Source organism: Lynx canadensis, chromosome D3, assembly GCF_007474595.2.
Source record: "Lynx canadensis isolate LIC74 chromosome D3, mLynCan4.pri.v2, whole genome shotgun sequence".
In the NCBI taxonomy this organism is placed as follows: Eukaryota; Metazoa; Chordata; class Mammalia; order Carnivora; family Felidae; genus Lynx; species Lynx canadensis.
This window is the reverse complement of record NC_044314.2, coordinates 24,762,596-24,780,102: the sequence shown is the minus strand read 5'-3', so window position 1 is coordinate 24,780,102 and position 17,507 is coordinate 24,762,596. Positions and strand designations below refer to the sequence as shown.

The 17,507-nt window shown below is 46.5% G+C and overlaps 1 protein-coding gene across 1 annotated transcript in view; it reads right to left on the bottom strand.

Moving 5' to 3' along the window:
- Positions 1–17,507, bottom strand: part of MYO5B (myosin VB) — a 340,809-nt gene that overhangs the window by 192,456 nt on the left and 130,846 nt on the right. Inside the window, 1 exon segment of the mRNA XM_030336665.1 lies at positions 3,239–3,349. Within this exon segment, the coding sequence (XP_030192525.1) occupies positions 3,239–3,349 (111 nt within the window).

Sequence of the window (17,507 nt, the reverse complement as noted above, 5' to 3'; positions counted from 1 at the left end):
TTACATCCATCCTCTCGCCCTGGCCCCACCTACGTTCCAGGGCTTGGGTGTGCCAAGACACAGGTGCCACACGGCCCCCTCCTTCAGGCTCGCGTGTACCCGTCTTCCTCTCACGCACACTCCCGCAGGACCTTGGGTACAGGGAGTACTCGCCACCAAGTGGCTGCAGGACACTGGATAGCAACTCTAGTCAGAAACAACCGAAAAGCAAAACCATGGAAACGGGAAGTTTTCCCTGCCACTAGAGGGCAGGAGTCTGTAAGGGAGGCGGAGGCCGGCGAGGGAAGGCTGCCTGGTATCTCTCTATTCGAGGCAAACAAGGGAGCTACATGCATCATCAAGGTCAGTCTACACCAAGACGCTTGATCCAGTAAAGGCAGCACAGTGCTAAGGGTCGGCACACCTAGATACCTGGCACCCATCACAGCTGTGGGGAGAAGAGATGACACTATCCTTTTCCAACAAGTTTCCCACAGGCTTAAATATAAAATACCTTACATTGTGCTCAGTGAAACAAGCCAGACACAGGAGGACCAATAGTCTAGGATTCCACTTCTAGGAGTTCCCAAAGCAGCCCAACTGAGAGAGACACAGTGGAGTAGAGCTATCAGGGCTGCAGGCGAGTGGGGAGTTTCGGTTTTGCAAGATCAAGAGTTCTGGACATGGATAGTGGTGATGGTGGGCACGACCACGTGGAAGTACTTTATGCCACTGAACTGTGAACTTAAGAATGGTTACCATGGTCAATTTTATGTTTTGTGTACTTGACCACAACAAGCAAGCAACAGCCAAGAAGAAACCTCTTCGAGAACACCAAGGAGCCTGACCACCTTGAGCAGAACACAGGGGAGCAGTAAGGTAGAAGCTGGGAATTAAGAACACTGTTCTCCAGAATAGAATTTCTTTTCCTCCTTTGCCACCGCAGTTAAACCCACACTCTTGGACAGGAGGGCGATAGTGGGAACACCACCAGGTGGATTTTCCAGCCAGCCTCGTACATCAAGGAAGGTCTCAGCTGCAGAGTAGATGTTCTCCAAGCTTGCAGAGGCCAGTCCTCCAACTTCTGCCCTCCTGCCTCTGGTCCACAGCTCAGGTTAGTCACTCCTAGAGACCACTCAGAGCCCGCTCTGGACAAACTAGTTTGCGAGTGACCTGGACAGAGCTAGGTGTTCAGAGTCCATTATTTCTCAAGAGCTGCTCATGTGTAGCTCCAGGCATCCCTTCTGACTGCATGCTGACTGGCCACATAGCAGGGTGGGGGGCTCCCGGGCAGCTGCTAGGATTAGTCATGCTGGGCAGACTTTCGGCTGGGGAGGCACACATCTGCTCTGTTTCAGCGGCACAGCAGATCCTTCTTCACTACCTCCATATAACCCTTTAAAAACACCCACCCACTTAAAAGATCAACTAAAATGAAATCTGTTGGAATAGAAGTTACAGCCTTCAAGTGGGGGAAACTAATTTCATTTTGTTTTGGTCGTGGTGTGGGATGTTATTCAACATGATCAACAGGATTCCATCTGCTGGGAATTTTTTTTCTTGCCTCAACCCTTCCTGCCAGGAAGGGAAAGGGGAGGCATGCACACCTTGGTGTAAAAAATCTAACAAATTCACTGTCCCAGTTTTACCAAGTGATAGGCTTGGGGAGGGGGTTGCAAACAGAAGATGGCAGGAGGAGAGTTCCCTCTTTCTACTAGTCAGTGAGTTAATCACCAACCACAGTAGGTACTATGTGGGCAAAGTGTAAGACAAGGTCCATTTCTCAAATAGGTCATCACTAACTAGAAAGACAAGACCAAGATGCCTGAAAGAAGAAACAGCCAGACAGTAAATGATCAAAGGCTAAAAGACGTGGTACAAACGTCTCACACCAGTGCCGCCAGCCTTCCCCCCAAGCAATGCCTGCTCTTGCAGCCCCTCCAACTTAACCCATCCCAAAGCCACTTCTTGGTTTCTTCCTGCCACTTCCTTCAAAACTAAAACAATTGAGTGATTTCACGTGCCATTCATCTCGGTCAGTAGGACTTACTTCACTTAGCAGAACACCCAGCGCATAAGGTATAAACTTGTCCAATCACTAGGCTGTACACCTGCAACTGATGTAACCTTGTGTGTCAACGATACTCAAAAGTGTTTTTTCAAAAACCTGTTTCTCTCCCAGTCTGCCCCACTGTAAACCCCATAGCCCAAACGACCTCTGCCTGTGTCCTCACCTCAGGCCACCCATCCGACCCCTTGCCTCCAAGGCCTTCCAGGTACACAGGCCTCCTTTCCTTCAACACACCCCAAGGGAACACACCGCAGCCTGGGGCCACTGGCACACACAACTTCCGCTGGGACACTCTGTTCTCTCATTCCCCGCCCCCCACCCAGTCTTCTACTGCTGGCTCCTTCCCATGACCCCTTCAACACCTTCACCTCACCCCACACCTTATCCACAAGCTTCTGTGCCTAATGCCATGTGTCACAACACTTTGCTGGACTTCCATGACCTCCCCGTGACCTCCCCCAAATGACAGGGCCACATATACCTCCCATGACCCAGCACAGTGCAAGTATTCAAGTATTTGTAGAATGCACACAACAGAGAAGGGTAGTCACAAAAGGCTCATGAAAAGCAGAAAATCGGACAGTATAGGAGGAAGATTTCAGTTAACCACCTTGTCTTCCTTCTGAATGAAGCCACATGAAAGTCAACTACTAAAGAATTTGTGCTGCACAGCTAACACATGTGGAGTGCTGTGTGCCAGGCACTATTCTAAGGACATGTCACACAGTAGGTCATTTTATTCTCATAAGCCCCCTAGACCAACTTTCACTCCCCTGTAACTGATGAAGTAACAAGTATAGAAAGAGTGCTAACTCACCCAAAGGTACAGAGCTAACAATGGATGAGCCAGGATCCCAATCCCCAGATAGGCTGGGGTCCAGAACCAGTGCTCTGACCACTCTACCGTGCACTTTCTCTTATGGTGCCTCCTTGTCACCTCCCACTGACACCACAGCCCCATGAAGGGAACCCTCCTTCTACTCTACTGAGCAGATTCTTGCCTTGGCCACCAGTGATCTCTTAGCTACAACACCAGCGGGCACTTGTGGGACAGCCACAGCACAGTTTTACAGTTTGCCAGTAGCAACAAAGATGCCAGGGACTCAGCGGCTCCAGTCTGCAGGGGAAACTCAAGCCCACCATCTACCAGCCAGCCCTGTGCTCCCCGCTCCCACCACCTGCACTTACCGTTTCATCTTCCAGTCTGAGCTGGAGGCTCGTGTCTCCCTCCTTGTAGTCCTTGGTTAACTCAGCTGAGCGCCACACTTCATCAGGGTCAGGGATCCAGACCCTCGTGTACTGGAAGATTAAAACAAGAAACTCCGATAAAGCTTTCAGGTTTCTACTTATGTGTCACTACCTACGAGGGGCCCTCCAGAGAAGTTATAAGGCCATCTGGACGCCTCTTCCTTCTCGTTTCAAAACACAAGATGATCTAATACCATGACAACAGGTAAGTAACCCACGGGAGTGGGGACAGAGGGCACTTTATAGACCCTAAGAGAACACCACATCTAATTATACTTCTCCCGGCAAGACTGCCAGGCCAGCATCTGGTTACATCCACCAGAGCTCTGCACCATCATCTCAAGGGTGGTACAAAAGAGCAATGTCAGAGGCAGCGTCCAGCCAACAAAGAACAGAACAACACGTGCCAAGACTGAGACAGGAGAGCCAATCTTCAAATCCTGGGAACCTCTGCTCTGATACACTGCATTCAGGGACAACGCCATTTTCCCGCAGAAGTGAAACACAGAGGTCAGCAAATCGAAAGTGTATTTACATACTCCTAAGTCGTCAGCAACCTCAATTTATTTGTGCATTCTTTGAGCCACAAACATACCCAAAAAAATCCCCCTCCACCTCCCCGAGCAGCTAGGAGATCTGCAAAGTCATTAAGCTGGAGAACTCCTAGCAGGGAAGAATACAGCCCTTGGTAAGTGAATAAGCCCTCTCCATCCACCTCGGGGGGGGGGGGGGGGTTGGCCCTGACTGCACACTACAATCACCTGGGAACGTGAAAATACCCAGCCCGAGTTCCACCTCAGACCAGCTCAGAACAGGAGGAGACGGGAGCGCCCCAGGCGAGTGGCGCGTGTGGCCGTGGACACCACACGTCTGATGCATCTGGACCTGCCGGCGGCTGCTCTTGACAGCACTCCTCGTGCCTGTCAGACAACTGTCTCCCTTTCGTAGGTATGTCATTGCCACAGGGCCTCTTTGCTTTCAACCTGGCTACGGGTGCACCCGCGCACACAGTGTCGTGGCCACAGAACCTTCTCAGCAATCCTGAAACGAACAGCTCTTAGGACTGAAAGGCCAGCCAGAATGTGTGCCTGGGTCAGTATACCCAACCTTGTGGAGTGACGACTCCACGCCCTGACCTTGTGGTCAGTCAGCTGCCCGGGCACAAGGAGCCGGCAGGCTTTAATTTTAGTCCTGCCATCCCCCCCAACTTTTTTTTTCACATGGTATTTTCCTCCAGATGGTCACTGGCCCTTCATTTTGTTTTTTAACATTAATTTTTGAGGGGGGTTGGGGAAGGGAAGGGCAGAGAGAGAGAGACAGAATGAATGAATCCGAAGCAGGCTCCAGGCTCTGAGCTGTCTGGGAAAGCCTGATGTGGAGCTCAAACCCACGAACTGTGAGATCGTGACCCAAGCTGAAGTCAGAAGCTCCAACTACTGAGCCACCCAGGTGCCCGGCTGACCCTGCCTGCACTGGTCTCTAGGTCAGTATCGAGAGCAACTCATCAATACTCATTAGTGGGAAAGCAAACCACCACCAATTTGCATCCCTGGTGTCCCAGCTCAGGATACAAAGCCAGAGTCATTTTTTGCATTATGAAGAATCAGGTTCTCACAGGATCTCCACTCTGCCTGTGAGCCTGCTGGAATGACTGCATCTTTATGAAGATGCTATCGAGCTTTACAGTACCTGAGTGCTTGAGAGAAAGACATTAAGAGTGCTCTGAGCTACCTCCAGAGCAAACTTTCAGTATTTGCCAACGATAACTGTCAACACTACTCCCCTCAGGTGTCCTAACTTCCCTCCTCCGCTGTGATGGAAGCCGATCTTCCGCCCAGCTCCACGGACTTTGATGGCCCTGTCCCCAAGCTTCAGATGAGGGATCTTTCCTTAGCCTCCCTACAGTTCCTGTCCCTCTGAGCTTGCTCCTGGGCCTTCCCCTCCAGGCAGAGGGAGTACAGCACACCCGAGAAACAGTCCTCAAAGTCTCCACTCCATATAAAAAGTGTCAGGAAAGGCTCAAGAGAAGAGTGACAAAGAAGAATGAAGAAAGTCCCAATAGGAACTGAGCAGAGATAATGATGCTATGTGGACATCAAGCTGTGTGACATCCTGGAAGCCAAGGGGGTCCAGTCCCAACCCACACAGGGGATCCAGCAGCCTGACCCCTGACATATGCCACACCTGTCCACTGCGCCCAGCATCAGGGAGGCTCACTGCCTGGCACTAGCTGTTTAATTCTTATTCTGGGAGGGTCCACTCATCTACTTAAACAAATCTCTTCTCTCCAAATAGACTAAAAGCACCTTGAGGCAGAAGATTTTCTCCATTTTCCTATCCCACAGAGCCCAGCACAGGATCAGCGCTATAAGGGGACTAGAATGATGCTTCAGATCTTTGCTGCTGTGAGGACCTCAGCCTCACAATTCCCTGGGAGCTTGTTAGAAATGTAGCATCTCATGGGAATGCAAGCTGGTGCGGCCACTCTGGAAAACAGTATGGAGGTTCCTCAAAAAATTAAAAATAGAACTACCCTACAACCCAGCAATTGCACTAGGCATTTATCCAAGGGATACAGATGTGCTGTTTTAAAGGGACACAGGCACCCCCCATGTTTATAGCAGTACTATCAACAACAGCCAAAGTATGGAAAGAGCCCAAATGCCCATAGATGGATGAATGGATAAAGAAGATGTGGTGTGTGTGTGTGTGTGTGTGTACACACACACACACACACACACACAAAATGGAGTATTACTCAGCCATCAAAAAGAATGAAATCTTGCCATTTGCGACTACATGGACAGAACTGGAGGGTATTATACTAAGTGAAATTAGAGAAAGACAAAATCCTATGAAAAGATGAAGGGAAACAAAAATATAAAAATGGAGGGGGACAAAAACAGAGGAGGCTCAAATATGGATAACAAACTAAGGGTTATTGGAGGGGTTGTGGGGGGGGGATGGGCTAAATGGGGAAGGGGCACTACTCCTGAAATCACTGTTGCACCATATGCTAATGAATTTGGATATAAATTTTTAAAAATAAAAAATAATTAAAAAAAGAAATGTAGCGGGGCACCTGGGTGGCGCAGTCGGTTAAGCGTCCGACTTCAGCCAGGTCACGATCTCATGGTCCGTGGGTTTGAGCCCCGCGTCGGGCTCTGGGCTGATGGCTCAGAGCCTGGAGCCTGCTTCCGATTCTGTGTCTCCCTCTCTCTCTGCCCCTCCCCTGTTCATGCTCTGTCTCTCTCTGTCCCAAAAATAAATAAATGTTGAAAAAAAAAATAAAAATAAAAAAATAAAAAAAATAAAAAAGAAATGTAGCATCTCAGCTTCCACCCACACCCACCGAATCACTGCATACCCTAAGTACTTGCTGTTCTGCTCCTGCAATCTGTGCTCATACTTCCCTTTGTACCTGGGTCAGTCAAACTATAGCCCTGGGCCAAATCTCATGTACTGTCTGTTTTTGTGCAGCCTTGGAGTTAAGAATGGTCTTTAAATGGTTAAAGGGTTTGCAGGGGGAAAAAAGGTGCTATCCAGATGATAACACGTCAATTACGTGAAAGTCAAATTTTGGTGTCCATAAATTTTATCAGTACAACAGCACATTCTATTTGAATATGGTCTATGGCTGCTTCTGCATGTGGAGGATGGTTGTGTAAGCCTGAAAGGTTTACTATCTGACCATCGCTGTGAAGTTCGTTGCCCTCACCCTTTATACATGTCGTTTCCTCAGTCCAAAATGACCTTCCCTCACTTGTCCGTGTGAGCAGAATCCAAGTCCCAGTTCCCTGTCCTCACTGAACCCTTACCTTCCCTGGGTTAGCCCTCACCCACTCTGAGGTGCTGCAACCCCTTCCAGGATTAACTTTACGGTTCTGCAGGCATTTCTTTTACATCAGTTTCATCTCACTACTTCAAGCTCTTTCCAATATACTACTGGGCATCTCTGTATCCCTAGCAATATAACAGATGCTCAGTCACGTGTGCTGAGACAGGAATCAGTAAGTGATGCACTTATGAAGCACCCGGTTTATATGGTAAACACACTGTGGTAGGCACCATGTAATCAAGTATAAACATGGAGATCTACACCCTGACTTTAAGGAACGTACCATCTAGTTGAGCAGATAATTCACATAAAAATATACTCTGAAGGGTGTTGTGACCAATTCCTAACAAGAGTGGTAGTTATTCAGCACAGGTGGGCAAGCAGCAACGATTGATGCCAACTCTGGAAATAGATGGTCAAGTGCTCCTCCTTTTAACAGACCTTGTGTATTACAGACCTGATCAAGCAAGTTTTAGATTCAAATCAAGTAAACATTTGAGCACCTAATATGTGCCCACTCCGTGCTAGATGCTGTCATTTCCTCCATGTCCACAATGAAGATACATGTGGCCATGCGCGGAGATGAGAGCAGCTCACTGTGAAAGCAGAACGAGGTAAACCCTGCATTATGATGGTACAGGATGGGCAACATCTGCAGCAGGCCTTCCCACCTTTATCCTATTTCATGGATTCTCAGCTTAAAGTGCCCACAAATTACTGAGCAGAGCTCAGTTACCCAATGTCACGCATGCCACACTTGATGAGCAATTGATAGGATTGCCAAGCACAATTTTAACCAAATTTTGCTTTATGTGCTGACTTAGCGACCACCACATCACTGTCCCTTCCCTCCCCAGACCTACCCACCTGAGGAAGATCCATTACCTTTGTAACCCCCAAACAAGGCAAAACATGATCAATGCAGAGTAAACAGTCAAGTGAACAGGCTAAGAACTTGGAAGGGGTTTCCGCTGGAGTGATGGAAATATTCTCCAACTAGATAGAGGTTGTGGCCACACAGCCCTGCAAATGTATTCATGCCCCTGAACTGTTCACTTAAATAGTTCATTTCATGTTATGTGAATTTCACCTCCATTTAACATAAACTGTTTTTGTTGCAGATGACGCCAACAGTATCCTGTACACGCTCTATTGGCATGGGTCTGCACTTCTAATGCCTGAAGAAACAGGAAGATAAAACACATTCCTTTAACAGAAAATCATCGATTCTACAGGCCAGATAGAAACTCCCCATAGCCAAGGTTCTGTGTTGCCTCTCACTTTCTCACCTTCAAGGAATTCCTTCAAACAAATCCGACCACTACTAGCTTTCCTGGAGGCAGATTATAGGAAAGACCAGCTGACTCACATAACCCAATTATAGCGCCACTGAACTTGTCACTATCCCGTTTTAACAATGTTTAACTCCGTCATATCTAAAGAGATAGCAATCTGACCCAATTACCAAAAAAACTTGCGATTTTTCTTTTGGAAAGAGCCCCGCATATTAACCGGAGAAGGCAGAGTTCTCTGAATTGAGATGCATCAGCATGGAGAGCTCTTCTCCAGACGCAGGTTCCTCCCTCTCCTGTCTGTAGGGCCTGCAAAGGCAGCTCTCTGCTGGAGGCAGTGATGGCCCATGGCAGTAATGCTCTACCCCAGCTGCACCCTACAACCACCTGAGGAGCTTTTAAAGCTTCCCACGCTAGGTAACCCCCCTCTGACCAACTACATCAATCCTTGAGGGGGAAGGGGGGTGCGAACCAGGCAGCGGTTTTTAAAGCTCCACAGGTACATCCGATGCCCCCCAAGTTTGCAGGTGAGCAGGCTTAGGGTTTTATTTGGTAACTCATCTGCAGGCACCATGGACCCTCAGGCGCCCAGAGGTCTCTCCTTACCCACCTGTGGTTGAACAGGACATTCCAGCCCGAAAACACTTTAGCTCAGGATCCAAGAATAATCTCCAGAGATCCCCTGCTAAAATATAAATGCCCTGTCGAGAAGGGAATCACATTTACCCGTTTGCATGGATCATGATGCAGTACAGGAGCATGGCTGCGTGGGCTCTACAGCCAGACAGCCTGGGTAAGAATCTAAGCACACTTACTAGCCTGAGTAAGTTGATGAGTGGCTCTGAGTCTTGGTTTCCTCAGCTGTACAGTGCAGGTAAAAAGATGTATCTCAGGATGTGGTCCCAAGAATAAAATGTAATCCCACAGCATCAGAGAATTACAAGCCTTAGGCAACAGCGACAGTGGTAATAGTATACACTCATCTAGGAATCCTAGGCCAGGAGTGGGATCCGGAATGGGACCCCGCAGAGAATTAGGGAACAGGAAAATAGCAGGCCTAAGGGATTTCCTCCAGGTTACTGGGATCCTTTCAATGTCCTGCAAATTGTTGTTCATAGATAGCCATGCCATGCCTAAAAATCATCAGATGGATCTAGCCTAAAGTTCAAAACCCTGAGAGAAGGGATTCTCAATGCTGGCTGGCATTTAAGAATTATCTGCAGATCTTTAAAAAAAAAAAAAAAAAAAAAAAAAAGAAACCCCAATGCCCATGTCCCACACTTGAGTAATTAAGATCTCAGAGTAGAGCCCAAGCACTGTATTTTTTCTTAGGCTTCAAATGGATGTGCCAGAGTTAAAAATCATGGTTTCAGAAGAAGCCTCAGAATCAAAATGGACTTTGGGGAAAGGAGAACATTCACTCCCTAGAATTATTAATAGTGCCACCTCCACAGCCTTACACTAAAATAAGTAACTTTAAGTACTTTAATCCTTTCATCTTAGTTTAAAACTGGAGAGCAGCAGGGTTATCACCTGTGTATCACAGAGAAGAACACTAAGGGTAGAAAAACACAGAACAACTTGCCCAAGCTCACAGTGCATAGTTAGGGTCAAAGCCATGACCAGAGAAATCTGTGACCTCGAGTCTTCTGCTGTCGCCCCCTCGTGGAGAAATGCTAACGATTCCAGCAGCCCAGGTCCCACCGAGGGTATATTTGACACAGGCAAAGCGTCCTGCAAGCACACACAAAAACGAGTACATACAGCCACTTACAGGGACGTGCCAAGTTAAGCCACCAGGTACTTTAAGAATCAGAGACTGAAGATTGGGTTGCAACATAGCCTTGAAACTTGAAGCAAGGCAGTGTGGGCACCGTCTCCTGGGAACGGACTAGAGGGGAGCCCACAGCCTAGCCTGGTGGCTGACTGGATAAATTGCCCGTCCCCTCCTCCCCGTGTTAGGGCACCAGGAGCCGGCACACTGCCTGCCTGTTCACAGCTGTACCCTTCGCAGTGACATGCTGTCACGGTTAGTAGGCACGGAGATCTCTGCTCTAGGATTAAAAAATCAGGGCTCTGGTTGGGGGTGCAAGGGGAGTCCCTTTTGCTAAAACTGACAATACTCCATAGCATTTGCTCAGGACACGAATTTCATGCCAGAACGCCACGAAGATGTAAGGTCAAGTTGGTCAGCCTCTACCCCTCAAGCAACACAGAATCCACATTTCTCCACACAAGACCAGCCTGATCACAGAAAGCAGCATCAGCGAACAAAAGTCACCAGGATTGAAATCAGTGGATAGGCTGTGGGCTCCAAAGAACAACAAATGTTACAAGGCAGGGCCTGGGGCTCAGATGCCGCCTGAGGCAGGAAGGCTCACTCCGGCAAAGGACCACAAGCTGCTTCCCCAACCTTGCCTGGAGCCCAAGGCATCACGTGCAAGGAGGGGAAGCAGACAACCAGTGCTAAGAGGCTACAAATCCCTCTAGGCCAGAAAAACACATACTCCTCATAAAAATTTGAAATATCCATAGCTCCATTCTTCAAGTGAGGTTAGGAAAGCACACACATACTTTGCAGAGATGTCATAAGTGATGTCCTCTGTTTGGTGTAATGGTGTCCATTTTGAAACAATACTTCTATGAATAGGGAAGAAAACACTTTGGCAGGTACTGCCCTGTTGTAGGAACCATGAGAACACCTCAGCTAACTGCCCTTATAGGAGGAAATGGGTCACATTTCATCCTTCTACATAATAAAGTCTGCAAGACAAAGACTAGACTTTTTCCACCTATCCAAGCAGGACCACCCACTATCCTCTCCCACATTAGAGGCCTGAAGATCACGTTCATGGGCCCAGACACCAGGTGCATCCTGAACCCAGGCCTGGTGATTAAACCCCTAAACTGGAGGGGACAAAGTCATGAATATCCCCCAACCAGTATGTTGCTGAGCGTCTTCCCTTCCCTCATACTGGGCTCCTACTGGATGAACTGGAGAGCAAGGAGGTTAAGATTTAAGCATCTGAGGGGTTAACATCCAAAAGATATCAAGAACTTATAGAACACTAAAAAAAATGGTTTAAAAATGGACAGAGGACCTGAGTATGTTTCCAGGGAGCAATACAGATGGCCAACAGACACGTGAAAAGAGGCTCAACATCACTGATTAGTGAAGATTATCAGGGAAATGCAAATCAAAACCACAATGAGCCATCCCTGGACACCTGTCAGAATGGCTATAATCAGACAAAGTAGTGTTGGTGAGAATGTGGAAAAAAAGGAACCCTTGTGTGCTATTGGTGGAAATGTAAATTGGCACAGCCACTGTGGAAAACAGTATGGATGTTCCCCCAAAAAGTAAAAATAGAAATACCAGGGGCACCTGGGTGGCCCAGGTCACGATCTCATGGTTCGCGAGTTCGAGCTCGAACTCCGTGCTGTTAGCACAGAACCTGCTTCAGATCCTCTGTCCATCCCCCTCTGCCCCTCCCCTGCTTGCTCTTGCCCTCAAAATTAAACATGAAAAAAAATTTTTTTAAATAGCAATACCATGTAATCCACTAATTCCACTATTGGATATTTACCCAAAGAAAACAAAACACTAATTCAAAAAGACAGATGCACCCCTATGTTTATTGCAGCATTAGTTAAAATAGCCAACATATGGAAACAGCCTAAGTATCCACTGATAGATGAATAGGTAAGAAAGATGTGGTTCATATATATAACGATTATACAGCCATAAAAAGGATGTGGCCACTTGTGTCAACTTGGATGGACCTAGAGGATATTATGCTAAGTGAACTAAGTCCAAGACAAATGACATGATTTCAGTTATGTATGAAACCAAAACAAAAAAACACAAAGGAGTGACCATAAAGGAGAAACAGACCCATAAACAGAACAAAACTGATGGCTGCCAGAGGGAAGCAGGTGGGGAGGAATGGGCAAAATGGGTGAAGAGCAGTGGGAGGTAGGGCTTCCAGCTATAGAAAGAGGAAGTCATGATAAAAGGTAGAGCATAGGCAAAAGGGTCAATGGTACTGTAATAGCACTGAACAGTGACAGACAGCCTACACTTATGATGAGCATAACCTATAGACTTGCTTAATTGTTATGTTGTACACCCGAAACTAATGGAACATTGTGTCAACTACATTTCCAGAATTTTTTTTTTCCAAAAAGACTCAGCAATCAGGTACTGGCCTGAACTTCTAGCTCAGGCTCAGATTTTCCATCTATCCAGTGAGGAAATGCTTCCACATTAGAGCTGTTAAGATTAAATGAACTGGCGTATAGAAAACATTTAGCACAGCATGCAGCACACAGTAAGGGCTCAGTAGTTACTGTTATGCCAGCAGGAACTGAGGCCCAGGGGGCCTCAATGAGACATGGAGACACCTACTCTAGGGAAGTACAGACACAAGCAAATAATCCCAGCAGAACCACGAAGCACCATGGAACACATGCCCAACTCCTCTGCTTTCTCTCCTGAATTTAGCTCCTCCTCCTCCAGCACTAATGCCTACTTCCTGGTTTCTCTGTTTGCTCATCCCCTGAGAGTCTTCCCAGACTGGTAATAACCTTCCCTTTTCCCCCAAATGCTCTTCACTGGGAAGCTCTCTAACTTACAACCAAAGGGAACTATATGTAAATCTTCTGTGCGTCCAGCACTGACAACTCAAAAGCCATGCATATTCTGGGCCACAGGTAGATCCCTGAGCCCCAACCCAGATCTCTACAGAACTTGCTCCATGTTCTTTCCTAAAAAAGAACTAAGCTAACCTGAATGCCAGGAAGAACTTTAACTTCATGCAGAGAGATTGGGATAGAAAAAAGCCACTCAGCATCCGTGGAGTAAAGGAAGACAGAAGGGGGGGGGAGGGGGGAGCTAAGAAGCTAGCTTCATTCTGTAACAGATTAAATGCAGTTAAATAGCAAAGTTACAAAACCCAATATTTCCTGTTATTTAAATGAAACAAGGGGCACCTGGGTGGTTCAGTCAGCTAAGCATCCAACTCTTGATTTTGGCTCAGGTCACGATCTCATGTGGTTCATGAGTCCGAGCCCTACATCGGGATCTGGGCTGACAATGCAGAGCCCCCTTGGCGTTCTCCCTCTCTCAGCTCCTCCCCCACTTGCATGTGTGCTCTCAAAATAAAATTAAAAATAAATGAAACAAAAAAGTCAAATTTATCAGAAGGAAGATCCATCTACCTATTCCCGTCACTGGTCATCACAAGCCTATCTTTGATCTTTGTTTTCTTACATGCTTACAACACAACATCACCTCAATCCAGACTTTTGAGCAAAGGCTCCACTCTGACACCTGATTGTGTGATCAGGCACGATTCTGTCTGAATTCACATTCACTACCTACATGTGAAGCTAAGGAACAAAGCAAATGTCTATGTGGCTGGTGAAGGCCAACTTTAGCAGTTCCCGCTCTACAGATGTTAAAAGGTTAAGCAGTACATCCTCAAGTGACAGACTGACACCAAGATGGGAAGGACGTGGTGTTCAGGGAGCACTGCTGAGTCATTTTATCCAGCGGTACACTTGGAAACTGCAGTTATACTAGAGGCACTATAAAGCAATGTGTTCAGGTGGAAGTTTTGGAAAATTCATCAAAAGTCCTGCATGTCAATGACAAGTTGGTTCTGTAAGGTGCTAAAGACACTTGCTGAAGATGCTAAAAAAGATTTACTCAAAGCTAGTACATTCCATGCCGCTAAATATATGCCAGGACCCCACCAAGCAGCTAATGCTTTGTTAAAATCCTACTTCCAGCAACATGACTATAGTCCTTGGAATAGGCACTCTGTCTGCATAGAGGGATCAAGTATGTGAATTAAGTAATCCACAGTCCTATCACACATATGTAAGTCACTGAAGACAGTTTTCCAGAGCACAACATCTTCATTTCCACCTAAGCTCTCTGAAGCACTCTTACTTCTAAATTCCATTTATGGGAGCACCTGGGTGGCTCAGCCGGTTAAGCGTCCAACTTCAGCTCAGGTCATGATCTCGCAGCTTGTGGGTTCAAGCCCCGCGTCCGGCTCTGTGCTGATGGCTCAGAACCTGGAGCCTGCTTTGGCTTCTGTGTCTCCTCCTCTCTGCCCCTCCCCCACTCATGCTGTCTCTCTCAAAAATAAAATTTTTTTAAAAATAAATTCCATTTATGATGCCATCACTGGATAGTTGTTCTTCTCTTTCGCTATGTAGGTATATACTCCTGCTCTCCACCACCAAAGACTAATATATTTCTCTCCCCAGAGAAACAGTCTTAATTTTTAATCACAGTGACACTTATTAAAAAGTCTATCATGGGGGCGCCTGGGTGGCGCAGTCGGTTAAGCGTCCGACTTCAGCCAGGTCACGATCTTGCGGTCCGTGAGTTCGAGCCCCGCGTCAGGCTCTGGGCTGATGGCTCAGAACCCGGAGCCTGTTTCCGATTCTGTGTCTCCCTCTCTCTCTGCCCCTCCCCCGTTCATGCTCCGTCTCTCTCTGTCCCAAAAAAAATAATAAAATAAAACGTTAAAAAAATTAAAAAAAAAAAGTCTATCAGCCCTAGACTAAGAGGTAAGTCCATTGTTTGTTTTTTTTAATTTAAAACCTGTTCCACTCTGACCTCTATAAGCAACAAAAGCCAACAGCGAAGTCATTTCAAGCTAAGCCCTCTTCTGCAAACACAACCTCACAGAACAACGTTAACTGAGAAAATGCATTAGAACCATTCTTTTCCAGGGAAATTTTTGGGAACTGCCCCAACACGTGAGTATGCTGACCTGTTCTTGCTTTGCCTATAAGAGATCCATCCAACTTAGAATTTAAATGCCTTACACATTTGCATTTGGGACTGAAGCCAGCTCTCCATCTTCTTTCACAGCTCAGAGCATGTCAGCCTCCCCTCCCCCCAGTAGTCAAACACATCTTGAGATTCTTCAACAGATATTCAACTGTTGCATATCCCCATAAGCTGCAAGGCCTACCAACAAGAAAATAGACTCTAGCTCATTTGTTCATAAGGATTTACGGAACACCTACCACATGACAGGCAGCATGCAAGATGCTGGGACACACAGCAGAGGGAAAGGGCATGTCCCCATCTTCAGAGATACCCAAGCACATTGCGCAATTCATCTACTCCGGTGGTCCCAACTCCCTCAGCAGCACATTCACAACATGGGACCTCACCCAGTCCAGGCCATCACAGGAAAAGCTTTGCTGAAAAAGCAAGTTCCAAGATGAAACCTACATGGACAAGGAGTTGGCTAGGCCTGGTGGGGAGGGAGGAGCATTCTAGGCTAAAAAGTCAGCTGCAGACAAGCCTCGGACAGGGAGGAGTAGCACCCACTGAAAAGCTGCAAGTCAGTATGGGCGAGCTGCAGACCTCAGAGGGCAAGGGCTCCAGTGACTGAGATGTGCAGGAGGCTCGTGGAAGTCACATTACAGGATGTTCAGGTTATTCTATAACCAATGGAAAACTGTACATGGGTTTTAAATACAAAGAGGGATGTGGTCTAACTGAATAATATTAGTATTTACACATCCAGATGGCCAACTGACACATGAAAAGATGCTCAACGTCACTCATCATGAGGGAAATGCAAATCCAAACCATGAGGAGCTGTCACCTTACAACTCTCAGAATGGCTAGAATGAAAGAAACAAGTGTTGATGAGCATGTGGAGAAAAAGGAACACTCACGCACCAGTGGTGGGAATGTAAACTGGTGCAGCCACTGTGAAAAAAAAAGTATGGAGGGTCCTCCAAAAATTAAAATAGAAACACCATATGATCCAATAATCCTGCTGGTATTTACCCAAAGAAAACAAAAACGCTAATTCAAAATAATACACACACCCCTACGTTCACTGCAGCACTATTGCAAATAGTGCAAATTGGCAACAGCCAAGATACAGAAGCCACCTACGTGCCCATCAACAGATGAATGGACAAAGAAAAGGTGGTATATACACACACTGGAATATCACACAGCCATAGAAAAGAATGACATCTTGCCATTTGTGACAGCATGGAGAGACCTAGAGAGTATTATGCCAAGTGAAGTAAGTCCAAGATACCATATAATTTCATTCACATGTAGAATCTTTAAAAAAAAAAAATGAGCAGAAAGCAAAATCAGACCACTACAGAGAACCAATGGATACCAGAAGGGAGGGGGTGGGGGGCCGGGCAAAAGGGGTGAAAGGGAGGAGGTGGTATGGACTTCCAATTATGGAATAAGTCATGGAATGAAAGGAACAGCAGAAGGAATACAGTCAACAATACTCTAATAGTGACGTATCAGGATGGACGGTAGCTACACTTGTGATGAACACAGCTTAATGTATAAACTAAGTACACCTGAAATGGGTGTGACTGTGTGTCAATTATAGTCAAATAAAAAAGGCCTGTACTTACAAACTGACCTACAAGGAAAAAGAACCCTCAACAGGAAGATAGTTAGATCTTCTGTCAGGCATCCTTCCCGTCCTCGCGTGAACACTCACAATGCAAATGAAATCAGGGAGACCATTTATCCTGTCCCTAGGCCCAAAAAAACAGTCTTTGAAATTCTTCTTTTGCTATTACTCTTACTACTTCATTTACTCAGTTCTTTACCATTCCAAACTGAAATACCATTTCCACCATACCTTAATGCTACTCATACAGCTTCTAAATCTCTTTATTCATATATTTCACCTTTATCCAATCCAGCTCTTCCAACTTTTTTTCTGCTGTATTTTGCAATGGGGAACTTGTTCATGGTCTTAGAGAGCAGAGAAGTTTAATTGAGAATCAAGAGGGAATGTTCAATCTGAGTACATCGGCAAACAGGCACAATAGCATCTTCACTGCTGGGACCTCAGAAGGAAGGGAAAAAATATTCTGAAACCAACACACATTCTCACTGAATAGCAGCCATGAAACAGACTCTGACTTCCAAGTTAGGAAGGTAAATGGGTGTCTGCTACCTGAATCACCATTAACCAAAGACCTCAAAGCAATGCCTTTAATTTTCATCCTGGGGTTGCGAGCAATCACGGGGCAGCCGTCAGCACCCTACTAC